Here is a 14,854-nt window from a genome sequence, read left to right as displayed (position 1 = left end):
CCCAGCTGTTTGAATTATGCTTAAAAGTACAAGTGAAATCTGTGGATTTATCTTAAGAACAATACAATAGCTTCTGTGTTTCCAGTCCCAATCACGGATGGCCTAGAAGATCCATTTCTGAACCTGTTTCCAATTAAACATAATTTACGTTATAGACATGATTCTTTATGTAGAAAATACATGTTGTTTGTGTTGATAAAATAAGATTGTATAAATAGTAGAATTTTAATAATCATGATAAAAGATATATTTTGCTGTCACTTACATGATTTATCAGCAAACATGAATCTTCATTTAAGTAATAATCACCTTTAACATATTTTATGGGCGATGTTGTGACTTCTGAGTAATGTTTTCAATATAGCTAACAAATTCTCCATTCTAAATTTACTATAATTGAGTTCCAACTAAAAATATGAGTAAATTTCTCACTTTCTTGTTTCAAACCAAATCATACTGAATTTTCATCAAAACCACATGATCATCTCTCATTTTGCTTTATTAAGTCCTGTTTTAGATAGATGTCTAACAGTCATCCAGTGATCGCTTGTTATATTAATTCTGTCAATATTTTATGTCTTTCAGGAATTGCAGTTTTGACAATGTGATTGTACAGTCATGAAAAACTTTATGGCTTGAAAACTGTAAGTTTTTCAGTATTTGGGTTTTTAAGAAAAAGCATGAGGGAGGGCTGCACTCCTGTCCATGTTCACATGGCAGAAAATCCAGTTGAGCACAGTGATCTACATCAAAGTAAATCTGTGTAGGATTGAGCTCGATTTGATTTAGGTTTATTGAAGAGCTGAAAGGCAGATAGAAGGAATATAAAATGTACTATGTTGTGAAATGCTCATTGAATTGAACTTAGACACAGTCATTCTTGGTGTAGACCTATTGAAATCAATGGCCCTTAACTTGGGCTTCAAACAGATGGCTTGGAGTGACTTCTTGCTGCTTCAGCCATCATTGGCATGGGACTGCAGCAACCAGATGCTGCAATCCCAAGGCTGGCAGTGTTGGACAGCCAGCAAGGAGTACTTTTTGTGTTCCTTTTGTTGCTGGATTTGGGCTGCCTTAGGTCATGTGAACACCATGTTCCAGGATCAGCCCAAAGCCAGTGCTTTTCACCTTTCTGTTTCGGGCCTTAGTCATAACTGATTAAGTCCTATTGCTTTCAATAAGCCTACTGTAGGTTTAACATAATCTTGACCAGAGCTTGGAATGTTGCATTTGAAAATTAATTTGATGACATTATATGTTGGAAGTTGGGAAAATAAAATTAATTAATTAATTCCCACTAAAAGTAATAATTTAATAATTGTTTAATTACTGTATATACTCATGGATAAGTCTAGAAATTTTGGTAAAAAATTGACCCAAAAAACCCGAGTCACCTTATCCATGGGTCAATGTAAGTACTGTACTTTAAATCATAAAAATGAACCACTCCTGGTGAAAGACAAAAGTATAATCAGTCCTGGAAGCACTGACCTCCCCTCTACTCTCATCCATTCAGCCTTTAGGGTGGGCATGAACAGTTATGCCTGTTGGAATTTTTTACTTTGGCATTGCTTTCATTTGCTTCATCCTTTACCTTCTTTGTTACATGCCTCTAAGTCTTACCCTCGACTTATTAATGGGTCATATCCAAATCCATAATTTGGTCCCAAAACCTCCCCTTGATTTATACATGAGGTTGACTTATAGTTGAGTATATATGCTAATTGATTATTGCTCTTCATTTTTTAATGTAAAAAGATAGGTCATACAACGGACCATTGGATTTATAAAGAATGGCATGAAGTTGTAATGTTGACCCAAGGGTTACATTTTGTCACTAGACTTTACAAAAATACAGTTCAAAACTTTTAAAGTTGCCTTGCCACAACCTGGATCCCCCCCCTCCCCGGAGATATGCTACAAAACTCATAATACAATGTTTGTCTTGGAATGGTGGACATTCAATATGTCTGGAAACTGGTTCAGAAAGGATGTCCTCAAGTACAGGAGTTTGCCATGCAACTTGTTCACTAAAGTTTTGTCAATTATTTGCATTTCACTTCACATGTTTTTGTTTCTTCTCCTTCTCACCAACATGTATACTGTTTCAGTTGTCCTCCAAATAGCTTTTTAAAATTATATGATAATGAATTATGTTAAAGAATGTGTTAATTTGAACTAGAGGACACTGATCCACTGTAACTGCAGCAACAAGAGGCTGAACTATATCAGAGTATATATCAGGGTGCAGAATTCATTAGAAAAGTTTTGAGAATATGCATGATGAGGTCACTGTATCTTTTCTTACATCTACTGCAAAGATGTGTAGTAGAGTACATGTTTTGCTCATTTAACTCAATGGAACTTAATTTTGTGTAGATTTTTCAAAAGATAGACTTAAACAGGAGTGAAGTGTGTGAAAATAATTAACTGTATTTTTTGGCTTGAAGGGGTCAGTGTTACCAAACTGTTCAGTAACCTCTCTTCTGAAGAAAAGGGAGAATGGGCATCTGTGGATAGTGTTTGTGGATGGAGACAGGCCAAGAGAGAAGGAAATAGGAGGAGGGCTGTGTGAGGAAAACTTTCCACTTTATTATTGAAATGCGAGCAAATAAAATACTTCCAAGAAGTTTTCAGTAGATTTATGTCTGAATAGACACGGAAGGGCATGAGTTTAGTTAAATGTATAGATCCAGTTTTACCAAGACCTTCAAAGCTTGTGACCCACCAAGACAAGGCATGGGGAAAGCAGAATGAGGCAATGCTGCGTGAGACTGAGGAAAACTGTTCATTTAATCTTCCAGTTGTAATACTGTGTGACCATAAACAAATACACACAACAATTATGAAGGGGTTTGCTACAGCTTACCCCAAAGTACAATATATAGTGACAATAAAATGAAACCAATAGATTAGCACAACAAACTCATCCCCAAGAGAGTCAAATCCCCAGAAAGACATACAGACTACTAGGGGGATGTCCATCATTGAGTCTAATGGGACTGACATTCTGTAGGGCAATGGCTGCTTAAGGGATAAGCAAACAAATTGCTTCCACACCCTATTCAATTTCCGACCATTAATCTTCCTCCCATTCTTCTTCAGTTGTTTGCTAATTGTAGCTCTTCAGTAATTTCCAGGCTATTTTTCATGTGAAGTTTTTTTCTAGAACCTCCTATCTTTCATTACAAAAGATTGGCTGGCCTAGCAGCAGAGCTGTCATTAAGACTTTTCTTCAATCCTTCTTCTCTTTAGAGTCTAAAGTTTAGACCTTCTTTTCATAATCAGCCAGAAGAAGAGCCATCCACACTAAGGAATTTTAATGTTCTTAAAATAATTAATTTGTTAATGTCCAGGATTAATTTCATTATTAATCAGGCAGGATAGCAAGTCACTCCATGTTAGGGGACAACCTCTAACAAGTCAATAACTTGACATGCCAAGTAACAATTTATTTCCAAGATCTGTTTTGGACACAGTTCATCATTATTATTTTAACTAAAAGCCAATGCTAAATACTTTTAAATGTTGCAAGACTCAAAATTTAATTGACAAAATTCTGATACCTTGGAGAAGAACATGATGTTAAGAATCTACCTGGCATCTAAAGGAGAATGAGCACACGCTTTAGTATTAATGTCTATTTTTCCCCCTAAAGTTTATTGGACCTTCCCACCAACTGCTTTTAACATAGAGCTTTGTTTTAAAATTGAAAAGTAGGTTTTTTTATCTTTAAAAAGTTCATGCACCAAATTTTCTTTCTAAAAAATGCACTGGGCAGCTTTTAAAAATTATCCTGAAAGCATGCCCTCCCTCCACTCCTTGACCTCAAGTACATAAAATAAAACACTGCTAAATATGTAGAAAGTGGATGATAGTTTTTTTAAAACAACAAAAATTACTGAGTTTAGCCTGGAGAAAAGAAGGTTAAGAGGTGATATGATAGCCCTGTTGAAATATTTGAAGGGATGTCATATTGAGGAGGGAGCAAGCTTGTTTTCTGCTGTTCCAGAGACTAGGACCCGGAGCAATGTATGCAAGCTCCAGGAAAAGAGATTCCACCCCAACATTAGGAGGAACTTCCTGACAGTAAGGGCTGTTTGACAGTGGAACAGACTTCCTCGGAGTGTAGTGGAGTCTCCCTCCTTGGAGGTCTTCAAACGGAGGCTGGATGGCCATCTGTCGGGGATGCTTTGATTTGGATTTCCTGCATGGCAGAATGGGGTTGGACTGGATGGCCCTTGCGGTCTCTTCCAACTCTATGATTCTATGATTATATGAATGTCCAGTTTTGACACTGAATAGTTGTGGAGGTTTGAAGAACTGCACAAAATGGAGGAATAAATGTATTTGTATATATCTGAGAAAAATCACCAATGTGTTCCTTGTTCATGGTACGTTTAAAGACATGTTGTCAGTGTACCGCATAATTGAGTGATTCTAGAAATATATTTTTCAATTTGATAAATATGTAATAAGTGAATATGAACTCAATAACAGGATGGGTTAACTGACAGGTGAAATATGCCTGGATCATATGAACCTCTTTGTTTAATCTTTTGAAAGCTGTCAGCAATTACTAGTGCAAACAGTACAGAATGCTTCCACTCTGACACAGATTTGGGACTTGCAGAACAAACGGTGGAGATTTATGAAGCTGAAGGAACTACATTTAAAAGCTGATACAAAATGAATATGAGACAATTTGTGAATAAGTGGATATTATGTGGGGGCAACTGTAATAATTTATATATGATACATCTAATTTTGAATAATGTATTAACTTGAATAAAATCTGTATGGATTTTTTTGTGAGAAAGGGACACATATTGTGATACTGTACCTGTCTTCTGAATTCAATGCAGCATTTTTAGTTACAACTCTTATAACATTCCTGTAAGCAATTCATAGTTTTATGAATGCCATTGAACCACATGACAAAACAGACCTTGTACTGATTTCTTTGGAACACACATTCACTTGTAATCTCTTCATGCACAGGCATGCAGTTGATTCTAGCAATAATATAAACATCCACTAATAAGGGGAAATTACAATTAAATAATTATGTTTGCAAAGCATTAGAATGTGGCATGTAATTTTTAAGCAGTAATGTATTGTTCAGTAGATTTATGATTTAACATTCTAACTGTTGAAACATGTTGTTCTATATGTTCTTTTGCTAAGTTTGTTTTTATCCTTGTTCACCCAATAAAACATAGATGTATATATTTATTAACTTGCTGATCTGAAAATATTTGTAATAGGATACCCGAGTTGTTAGTATTTAGAGTCCTCTACTAAATCTTAAATAAAGTGTTGACTGTCAAACACTTACACAAGCAATATTTTTGAAAGTCTGCTTTCAGGTTTTCAGAATGGGAGCTTGTGCATGAAGCAGTAAGAAGAGAATATGGATGATTTTGCCAATGTAGGAAGATAATGGATATGATTCCCTGAAAAAGCTATATCACCACCTCACAAAGCAAGCATGGCTTTTGCCCAGTCGCACATTATGACAGCTAGAAGGCATCAGCACAGTAGACTCATAATTGAAGTTGATGAGTACAGCTCAAACCCAACACAGGCATTCACGTTCTACAACATTAACCAGGGACGTTTCCAGCCCCCACATGTGCAAATGTAAGTAGAACTTTATTGTTATAGCACAGGCTTCTGCATGGTTATTGCTGTGTCAGTGTGGTATTTGATGGACCAGTAAAAAACGAGTATCTAGGGAACATTTGGATGAAACAGGTATGTTGATTAAGAGATGCTAGGAGTTACTCTGTGTGAATGCAGCTTAATATTTAATAAAATGTCAACAGACAGTGACAGGTATTTTTTTACTATGGATGGAATTATACCAATAATGATTGACTACCCTACATTCTTATATGAACAGTTATTTTAAAATGAAATCTGATATGGAACAAAGTTATTCCCATAGTTTGTCTTAGAGATTCACAAACAAAACACTGGCAGCAAATAATGTAATAGCATGGATGCACATCTGATGGGCCTTACTTTAATACTGACAGTATGTGAAAGGCACAGGGCACTTAAAGTGTAATTAAATTAATGTGTCTGTTTGATGTTTGTGCATAGAAAAACATCTGTAAAGTTAATTGTTCTGAAGATGATTTATTTGTAATGTAACATGGCGAATTATAACTGCAAAAGGAAAAATTCAACAGCCGAATGAAGCATTGAATTTTAGTATAGAAGATGATCTAAGGAAGTTAAACATCTATAATATACTTTTTCTTTTAGGTAAGAGGACAGATTTGTTTTTATAACTTCACATGAAGGAGAGTACAGAAGCTTGGTTAAATTATATGATTGCATAGGATGTTTTTAAATCTGCTGCTTTGTTCTAATTAAAGCCAAATTTGATGAGATGTGAAATATGTCCCTATGAAAGAAGAAAAATTATGAGGTCAGAAGGGGTTGTAGAAGGATATTTTAAAACTGAAGATGAAGGGGTAATAATTGAAATAATACCATGTGATAGTCAAACTACACTTATACTTTATAATCACCTGTGAGAGTTGGACAGATGAAGTGGTTAAGATTGTGAAGTGGACAGGAAGACTGGTGGGAAAGGTGGTTAGATGTCAGTATTTAGACTCTTTGGCACCATTTCTCCTTTTTAAAAAATGTTAGTAAAATGTGTTGTTCACAATACATCTCTTTTACATTTTCCCCCAAAGTAGAAATAGCACCAAAAGCTTTTGCATACTAAACTGGAGAGAATATAGCTTTGCCCCACTAGCAACATTTGTACAGTTGCAACCACATGGATGGACAGTAGTCTGGGTTTTTAACATGAGTTTTCATGAGTAAATAATCGTCTGATAAATCTTTCAAATCATGGGGATTTTATTTTTGGTTCTGTATAATGAAACATGGAAGTATCTTGGAAATAGTAAGAGCCACCTAAAAGTTTTCAGTTTTATGAAAATAGTATCATTTATCATTTGTTAATCACTTTCTAATTATTTATTTGTATTTAACTGTATGTTACTGACTTAGTTGAACTTCAGAGTTAATATTCCACATGAATGTATTCAAACACTTGCTGATATGTAATGAGACATGGAGATGAGATACAACTATTAGTGACTGATGGACCAGTTGCTAATAAAGCACTGAGATGGGGCACATGAGGGGGAACATAAAATCGTAGAGTTGGAAGAGACCACAAGGGCCATCCAGTCCAACCCCCTGCATCCATACCAGTGGAAACAGCAGGGGGTTCATTCAGTATTGGCAATGTGCAGGCTGTTACACAGATGTAGGCTTCTAAATTCAGAAGGGGCTGCTAGCAACATGTACCCATCTGAGTTGCCTTCACTAGCAGTGTTCCCACATTCACAGATTGACAGACCCTTATTTCATATCATAGCTCAAATACTCTTAGCTCCAGTTAACTGATTGTTCCATAGCAACTATATAAAGCAACTTTACTGATGTGCATGGAGTTGTTGTTGTTGTGTCATCAAGTCATTTCCAACTTATGGCAACCCTAAAGCAAATAAATCACAGGGTTTTGTTGGAAAGAAGGTTTGCTATTGCCTTTCTTGAAAACTGGGAGTGTGTGACTTGCCCAAGGTCACCCACTGAGATACCAGTCTCCAACACTTAAACTACTACACCATGCTGGATCTCTAAGAAATGTGTGTGTATATATTTGTAGTTAAATTCATGTAAAGTATTGAATCTTGAGCTAGTATTACTACAGTAAGCCACAGTACTGTATTTGAATTTATTTATTGGATAATTTGAAAAAAAATTGTAGCTGTACAACTACAGTGGGGCTGCATATCAGGTGGCTTCTGATCTGTCATTTTGACCCACAGATCACTATGCCTCATATTATTCAGTAGTGGCGAAGTGAACGTGCATACACTGAAGCATGCATGGTCACAGTGCCGCCATTGAATAATATGGGGTGCAAATCATCCGTGTTTTTGGCATTACAGAGGAGCTTGGAACTAAATCCTCCGCTGATACAAAGTGTCCATTGTAATATGTGTGTATATGTATGAAGGTTTTCTTTATCTTCACTAAATTTCAATAAGAATGAAATCTCATTGAGAAAGAAGTGGTGACTCTTTTTAGTAAGCACTTGGAAAGTACCTATAAGGTTCTTATTTAGGCCCTGTGCAAACCAGCACTTTGGGCTTGCCTGGGGGCAGAGTTGGGGCATAGCGCATGTCCCAGCTCCACCCCAGGGTGCCGTGATGCCACGCACCACACAGTGCACGGCATCATGGTACTCCTCCAGTGCTGCATCCACACGACGCAGCACCAAAGGAGCACCATATAGCTGCAGTGCCACAGCTATCATGCCCTTTTCAAGGTGCAAAAAGGAGCTGCTTTTTGCAGCTCTTTCTCGTACCCCGTAAAGGCCAGATTGGAGCTACGGTGTGCGGTTACCACGGCCCCGATCTGGCTGAAAAAGGAGTGGATGAAGACTGTTCACATAGCCCCTTTAGTTAGTTTCACATCTGCTTTTCTGTCTAGCAGTTATTAGACCTATTTATATTCTTTCAAATCAAAATATGTTGTCCCTGATTATATTAATGTTCTGTATTGCTATATACAGCTAATGCGTGATGACAACATGCAATATATTTGCAATCTAGGTAGGTAGGTAATAATGTGCATTCAATTATATTCTGTAACAGTGCCGTAATGCTTTTCACATAGGGTGGATCCTGTTCCTCATGATGCTCCCAAGCCTCCAGGATACACTCGTTTTGTATGTGTATCTGATACTCACTCCAGAACAGATCCAATCCAAATGCCATATGGAGATGTTTTAATACATGCTGGTGATTTCACTGAACTGGGACTTCCTAGTGAAGTTAAAAAATTCAATGAATGGTTAGGTGAGTATCATATTACAAATAATTTTGAAAGTCAGTTACATTTAATCTGGTTATAAAACTAAAACTCTGCTTTTGAGGAAAACATCACACTTTTGAGAATCTTGAATGCTAATTTTGCCATGGTGTTAAAGCACTTTGACTTTAAACTTTTGTTACTGTGTGCTCCTCAGATGTATGAAGATGTAATATAAAACTCTGCATTTTTGATTTTAAAAGTATCAAGTTGGACAGAATATTCATTCCACAATTGTTAACTGAATCTTAATCTATAATTATTTTCATAAGAGTTGTCATTCACATTGTTTCCCCTCTATGAGGAGAACAAATGTGATTATTTGTTTCAACCTGGAGGCTACTAAATTTTTTTGTGAGGCTCAGCTGCACTACAGCCATGAAATACATATAAAGAAAATGTGTGTATGTGTTTGATGACTTGGATAGTAGTGTAGATTCCCTCTCTACCAACGCTTGGCTTCCATTTCTGAAATTCTGCTCCACATAGCAAGAAAGCAGTGATTTTCATGCATTCCTGTAATGTTCTAAACTTGTTGTAAAATAAAGTGGAAACGAAGTCCTACTTTTAGAAACAAAACAAAAAACTGATCATGCTTTGTAATACTGACTGAGTGTATCATTATTTTTATTAAATAGAATGTGTTTGGAGTTCTATGAGCAAGGCAGGGAAAAAAAGCAAAGGAAGAATCAGAAAAATTGTTAAAACCTCAAATTTCACTCGTGCAAATCCTATTATTAGTCCCAAGTAGAGTAGAGCCAATGAACCAATTAGGAATAACAGCAGCCACACCAGAAGTCTCTGAAACTGAACTGGACTGGGCCCCTTTTGTCCATGTAGGGGCACTGCCTGACCCACACTTGCTCCCCTGCTGTTCTCGGCTACCTCCTGCTTGGACCCTACCTTTGGGGCAGGTCCAAAAGGAGTAAGGGCACATGAACCCTGAACCCCATGTCCCCAGCACAACTTCTGATAACCTTAAAAGTAAATGAAAGGCATTTCTGCCTAAGCTCAGCAGTTCAGAAATCTGCCATTCACTTTGTGCTCCAGACTCCTCTGACAAAATTTCCAAAAGAGGAAGAGAAGGGGGGAAGATGATAAGGGCTTTTGTAACTTCCATCTCCTCCCCTCCATGTGATGCAATTTATCCTGCCCTCCATTCATTAGAGGCCAGTGAACACATCTTCCTTCCACCATGTTGTGTGGCATTGGGATGGGGGAAGGAGATCTAAATTGTTAGACTCAACTAGAGTAGAGCCTTTCAGTCAATTAGTTATACAGTTGTCCCTCCCTATTTGCAGTTTTGACTTTTGCGGATTTGATTATTTGCGGTTTTGATTAATATGTTCCCTCTAGGAATCTCTGGTCCTTCAGCACATCTCTGCCAAATGTTGACCATAGAGTTGTGCTGGAGAACCTAGAAGTTCCTAGAGAGCATTTGTAGGCCCTCCAGCATGAGTCTATGATCAGCATCTGGCAGATGTTGAATATAGAGTTGCGCTGTAGGACCCAGAGATTCCTAGAGAGGTTTTCTCTTAGGTAAAAATAATAAGGCTTTTTATTTGAGGTTTTTCCACATTCTCAGGGGTCCTTCAGTCCTAGCCCCAGCAAATGTGAACTTCTATGAACTGTACTTCTGTGTTGATTCACCATTTAATAATTGACTCAGTGGATCTACTCTAGCTGAGACTAATCAGTAGAATTCTAGCCTATATTGAATATCTTTTAGACTCATTTATAACAAACACCTGTAAGTTAAGTATGCAGAATTAATGTTTTGGGGTTTAGAGGTAATAATGATCTTAATTTATTAAAACAATGCCGAGGGTTAAGGTACATTTTAAGTAAAGCAAGAATATGGTGATTGAAATACATTTTAACATGATGTACATGAAAAATCAATTTTATGGTTGTTGTCTTCACATTTACGAAAGGCTGTTGAATGTCAAAGGAAGAATTACTCTTGAGAAGCTGAGTTATTTTTAAAAAGTAATTTAATCATATTACTCATTGTAGGGTCTGAAAAGGAATTCATTGTTACTCTTTGTCACCTGGCAGGCTTCCTTTCTGTGTTGTTCATTAGCTTGCTTGTTACTATCATTACTATTGTTACTGGAAAATAAATCTAGCTATAAAAGAATGGCATAATACTTGAAAGCAGGGTGGATTTGATTTATAGCAGTTTGATTTAAATCATTATTTAAATCACTACTCTGAAAGATTTAATCATGTGCTTCTTCCCCCTCCCCCCAAGGGCATTCTTCCTTGCTTTAAGCTTAATACATACATCCTCCATTTGTTCTTCTCTTATCTGGGGTCACCAATGGAACTTCTTCATTACATCCACGCTGCAAAATTAATGCAGTTTCACACCACTTTAACAGCCATGGATCAGTGCTATGGAATTCTGGGATTTATTGTTTTGGGAGATATTTAAACCTCTCTTTCAGAGAGCTCTAGTGACACAACAAACTTCAAATCTCAGGATTTTATAGAATTGTGCCATGGCATTTAAAGGGGTGTCAAACTGCATTAATTCTGCAGTGTGGCAGCAGCCCCTGTGGAAGGGAGATTTAGGGGCCAATGGCAGCAGCAAAGAATTAAGTTTTTTAGATTCAATAGGACATAAATGTGGGCAGTATTGTAGCCCAGAAGTTGAATGTGCTGCAATAAATGGGGTCTCTCTCTCTCTCTCTCTCTCTCTTTTTAAAGCTGGAATGACATTTGCAAGAAATACATTGGCCTGTTACAGACTGCCAAAATAAAGCTGCTTCGGGTCTCTTTGGAGGTATGCTGTTTAAATGATGCATGCACCCTAAGAATCCGGAAGTTGCACCAAAGCTGCACTCCAGTGCTTAGGAATGGAGTGTGGCTTTGGCGTGACCTCCGGACTCTTAGGACCCATGCATCATTTAAACAGCATACCTCCATAGAGACCCGAAGCAGCTTTATTTTGGGAGTCTGTAACAGGCCATTGATTACTTCATATCAGCTTTAAAGCAGATAATTTTCTTATTGTGCTTTTATCGTTTATTGTGTTGCTGGTAGTATAATCTTCAGACACGCATGATGCTTTAATGGAATGTAGTTCCAAGGAGTTTTTAGTGTCTGAAGTAGTCTCTTAATTCATTGCACTAAAATAAATAAAAAGTTATTCAAGATTCCTTGAAATAATTCCTTTTCTCAAATAACCCACTCTTGTGCCTCTTCTCTCCCTCATTCTCATAGTCTGTGAATTTGCTAATTTGTTGAAGGAATAATTGACACCATATGGCAAGAGCTTTCACCCTCTCCCACATTTTCTTGCTCTCTCCTACACAGTATTCTTTAACCCTCTCATCCCACTCCTAGCGCTTTTCTGCTTTCCTAGCTGTGGCTTCTCTCTCTTTCTTCTCCTCCTCCCCAGTCTTCAAATACATATTGCAACTACCAAGCTCTGTATTTCATACAGTGGCTTGGATCCTCTTGGCGTGTGTGTGTGTGTGTGTGTTCTGGCAGCATGACTACTACTAGGGATCTTGTGCAGGGAGGGATCCAGTTTTTCACTACACCTTCAGTGGCAGTGCAACAGCAACAGATGCATCTCCACCATTCCCATGCCCCACCTGGCTACCAGTTGGCTGTGGGGAGTGCCAGGAGAGCTCTGCCATACCTGTTCATGGGTATCCTGTGTAACTACACAGGTAGAACTTTAAAGAGGATCTTGGCCTATGTCTCCTGTCAATTCACTGTATTTCAGGCTCTAGCGACTGGAGTACAAACTTTGTACAGTATGTGTTTTAAGCCTCTTCTCACTGTACCTTTAAAAATGAAGTGTATACATGTCAGGTACAGCTTGTCTTTTGGTCCCCTTCCAGACTCCAAAAAAGAGATTCTAGACTCCAGTCTAAGAACACCTTTATTGAAGAAGAAAGAAACCAAAATCGACAGGTCCGTGACTTTTTTGTCAGAGCTAAAGTCATAGTACAGTAAAATCCCTTCCCTTAAGTTCGTGGTATTATATAATTGGTCCCTTTAGACTCAAGCTTCCCACGCTTTGACCATCTTGATGATATAATGCTTAACTGACCGGGAGTTGCTTACCTGGTAAGATCCATGTGAATACACAGCCTTCCCACCACCACCAGATATAACATCCTTGAAATTTTTATATGACTGTGAGCTAGTCATATATAAAATTATCTATATCATGTATATTTATATATTATTGTTTTAAGCCATGGGGCTTGCTCCGACCTTCCCCCTTATACAAGTCGCTGGCTGAAGACAGAGTGGGAACACTCCACGCATAAGGCTTTTTAAAAAATCGCCGCCGGATGTTCTCATCATGTTCCAGATATTTCTCAGAGGAGGCAATTTTCAGGAACATGATGAGAACTTCCAGTGGCGGCATTCTCCTGTGCGGTAAACTGAATTCTATGTTACCTCCCATTCTCATCATGCCCCCTTTGGTAACGCAACAGGCCCGTTCCAGGGCCTGTGCAATAAGCTCTTTACTGGATCTACCCTCAAGTAATGCTGAGGGTAGTACATTTAATCTAGTTGACATAAAAGCATCCCTATATTTGGGAACTGATAGATTCATCATATAATTTGATAAAACAAATGAACCAGTGCAGTCCCAATAACTGAAGTGACTTGCAGACTGACTACAATGGTTTTGGGGTTCCAAGTTTTTTATGCGCTGTATAATTGCCATTTTAGCTTTTGAGTGCCCCATGGACTGAACAGTATCACCCAGAAGGCCCAGATTTTGTAATATTGTTGTCAATGTCTTTTTCCATTTGGATTGAAAAGTATCTGTCAAAGTTAATGGCACAAGACCCAGCTTCAGCCAGAGATCCACGTATAAATCTTTCACTTTTAGCTAGATGATTTCATTGTTTTTAATCTAGAATTAAAGAATTTAAAACAATTAAAATAATCTTTACAATAAAACTTTGCAATAAAATTTAATATGATTTTATCTGTCACCTTGAGTCCCTTTCTGGGAGAAGGGTAGCGTAGAAATGAAATAAATAAATAAATATTACTATTTCTTTGCACCTATGTCCATATCATGATAATAAGGTGATATTACTATTTATAGAAATTAGTTGTAACTTAGCCATGGGTGTTAAATTTTGTCCTTGCATTGTCAGGCAAAGACATTGATTGCAATTGGCTTTTGGTAACTGACTAATTTAAAGAATTCAATAATGTGCTGTACAGTTTTATAATGACTTTTTATTGTTTCAGTTTTTTAATGGATGTTTTACATTGTTTTTAATGTTAAACGTTATATGTAGTTTAATTACACTTTAGCAATCTTTGGCATGTTTTTATTTGCACTGTGTGTTTTGATCTTACAAGCTACACTGAGTATAGCTTTTTAACCTTTTAAAAAACCCTTTTTATTTTTAAATAAAATTCTTAAACATTATAAGTAGCTTTACTGAATTTTTTTAACAATAATCTCCTGAGATCCAATGTGGTGTAGAGATTTGAGCGTTGGACTATGACTCTGGAGAGCAAGGTTCGATTCCCTACTTGGCCATGAAATCTCACTGGCTGACACTGGGCAAGTCTCAGCCTCAGAAGATTGTAATGGCAAACCCTCTAAAGCAACCTGCTAAAAAATCCTGTGATAGGTTCACCTTAGTGTCACCATAAGTCAGAAGCAACTTTCGGCACACAACACAGACACACCATCTTTTATCTACATTGTTTTTTCATTAATTTTGTGAGCTGTCTTGAGTTCCAGTTCTGGAGCAGGATATCAAACAAACAAACAAACAAACAAACCGAAGTATCTTTATAGCTGAGAATGGAAGGGCTCGTTGTCACCATTATACTTGAGCTGAGCTTCTGCTACTGTCAGCTCTGCAGCAACGTTTTGAAGGCGCTGGGGTGAACCTCAATGGCCAGTCATTGGCTGGTTGGGGCAAGAGCCTCCTACGCACCA

The 14,854-nt window shown here is 37.4% G+C and overlaps 1 protein-coding gene and 1 long non-coding RNA gene across 4 annotated transcripts in view; one reads left to right on the top strand and one right to left on the bottom strand.

Annotated features, from left to right (window-relative positions):
* The window catches only part of LOC121931194, a 972,450-nt gene that overhangs the window by 68,278 nt on the left and 889,318 nt on the right, over nucleotides 1–14,854 (bottom strand). The window lies entirely within an intron of this gene.
* MPPED1 (metallophosphoesterase domain containing 1) overlaps nucleotides 1–14,854 on the top strand; it is a 95,197-nt gene that overhangs the window by 20,762 nt on the left and 59,581 nt on the right. For both annotated transcript variants that reach the window (XM_042468637.1, XM_042468636.1), the window contains exons 3-5: nucleotides 586–644; nucleotides 5,359–5,643; nucleotides 8,716–8,897. In XM_042468637.1, the coding sequence (XP_042324571.1) occupies nucleotides 5,492–5,643; nucleotides 8,716–8,897 (334 nt within the window). In that variant the 5' untranslated portion in view covers nucleotides 586–644; nucleotides 5,359–5,491. The remainder of the gene's footprint in view (nucleotides 1–585; nucleotides 645–5,358; nucleotides 5,644–8,715; nucleotides 8,898–14,854) is intronic.

The sequence above is a fragment of the Sceloporus undulatus genome, chromosome 5 (assembly GCF_019175285.1).
Source record: "Sceloporus undulatus isolate JIND9_A2432 ecotype Alabama chromosome 5, SceUnd_v1.1, whole genome shotgun sequence".
NCBI classification, from domain to species: Eukaryota; Metazoa; Chordata; class Lepidosauria; order Squamata; family Phrynosomatidae; genus Sceloporus; species Sceloporus undulatus.
The sequence above is the reverse complement of the archived record's forward strand: the minus strand, read 5'-3'. Positions and strand labels throughout refer to the sequence as shown.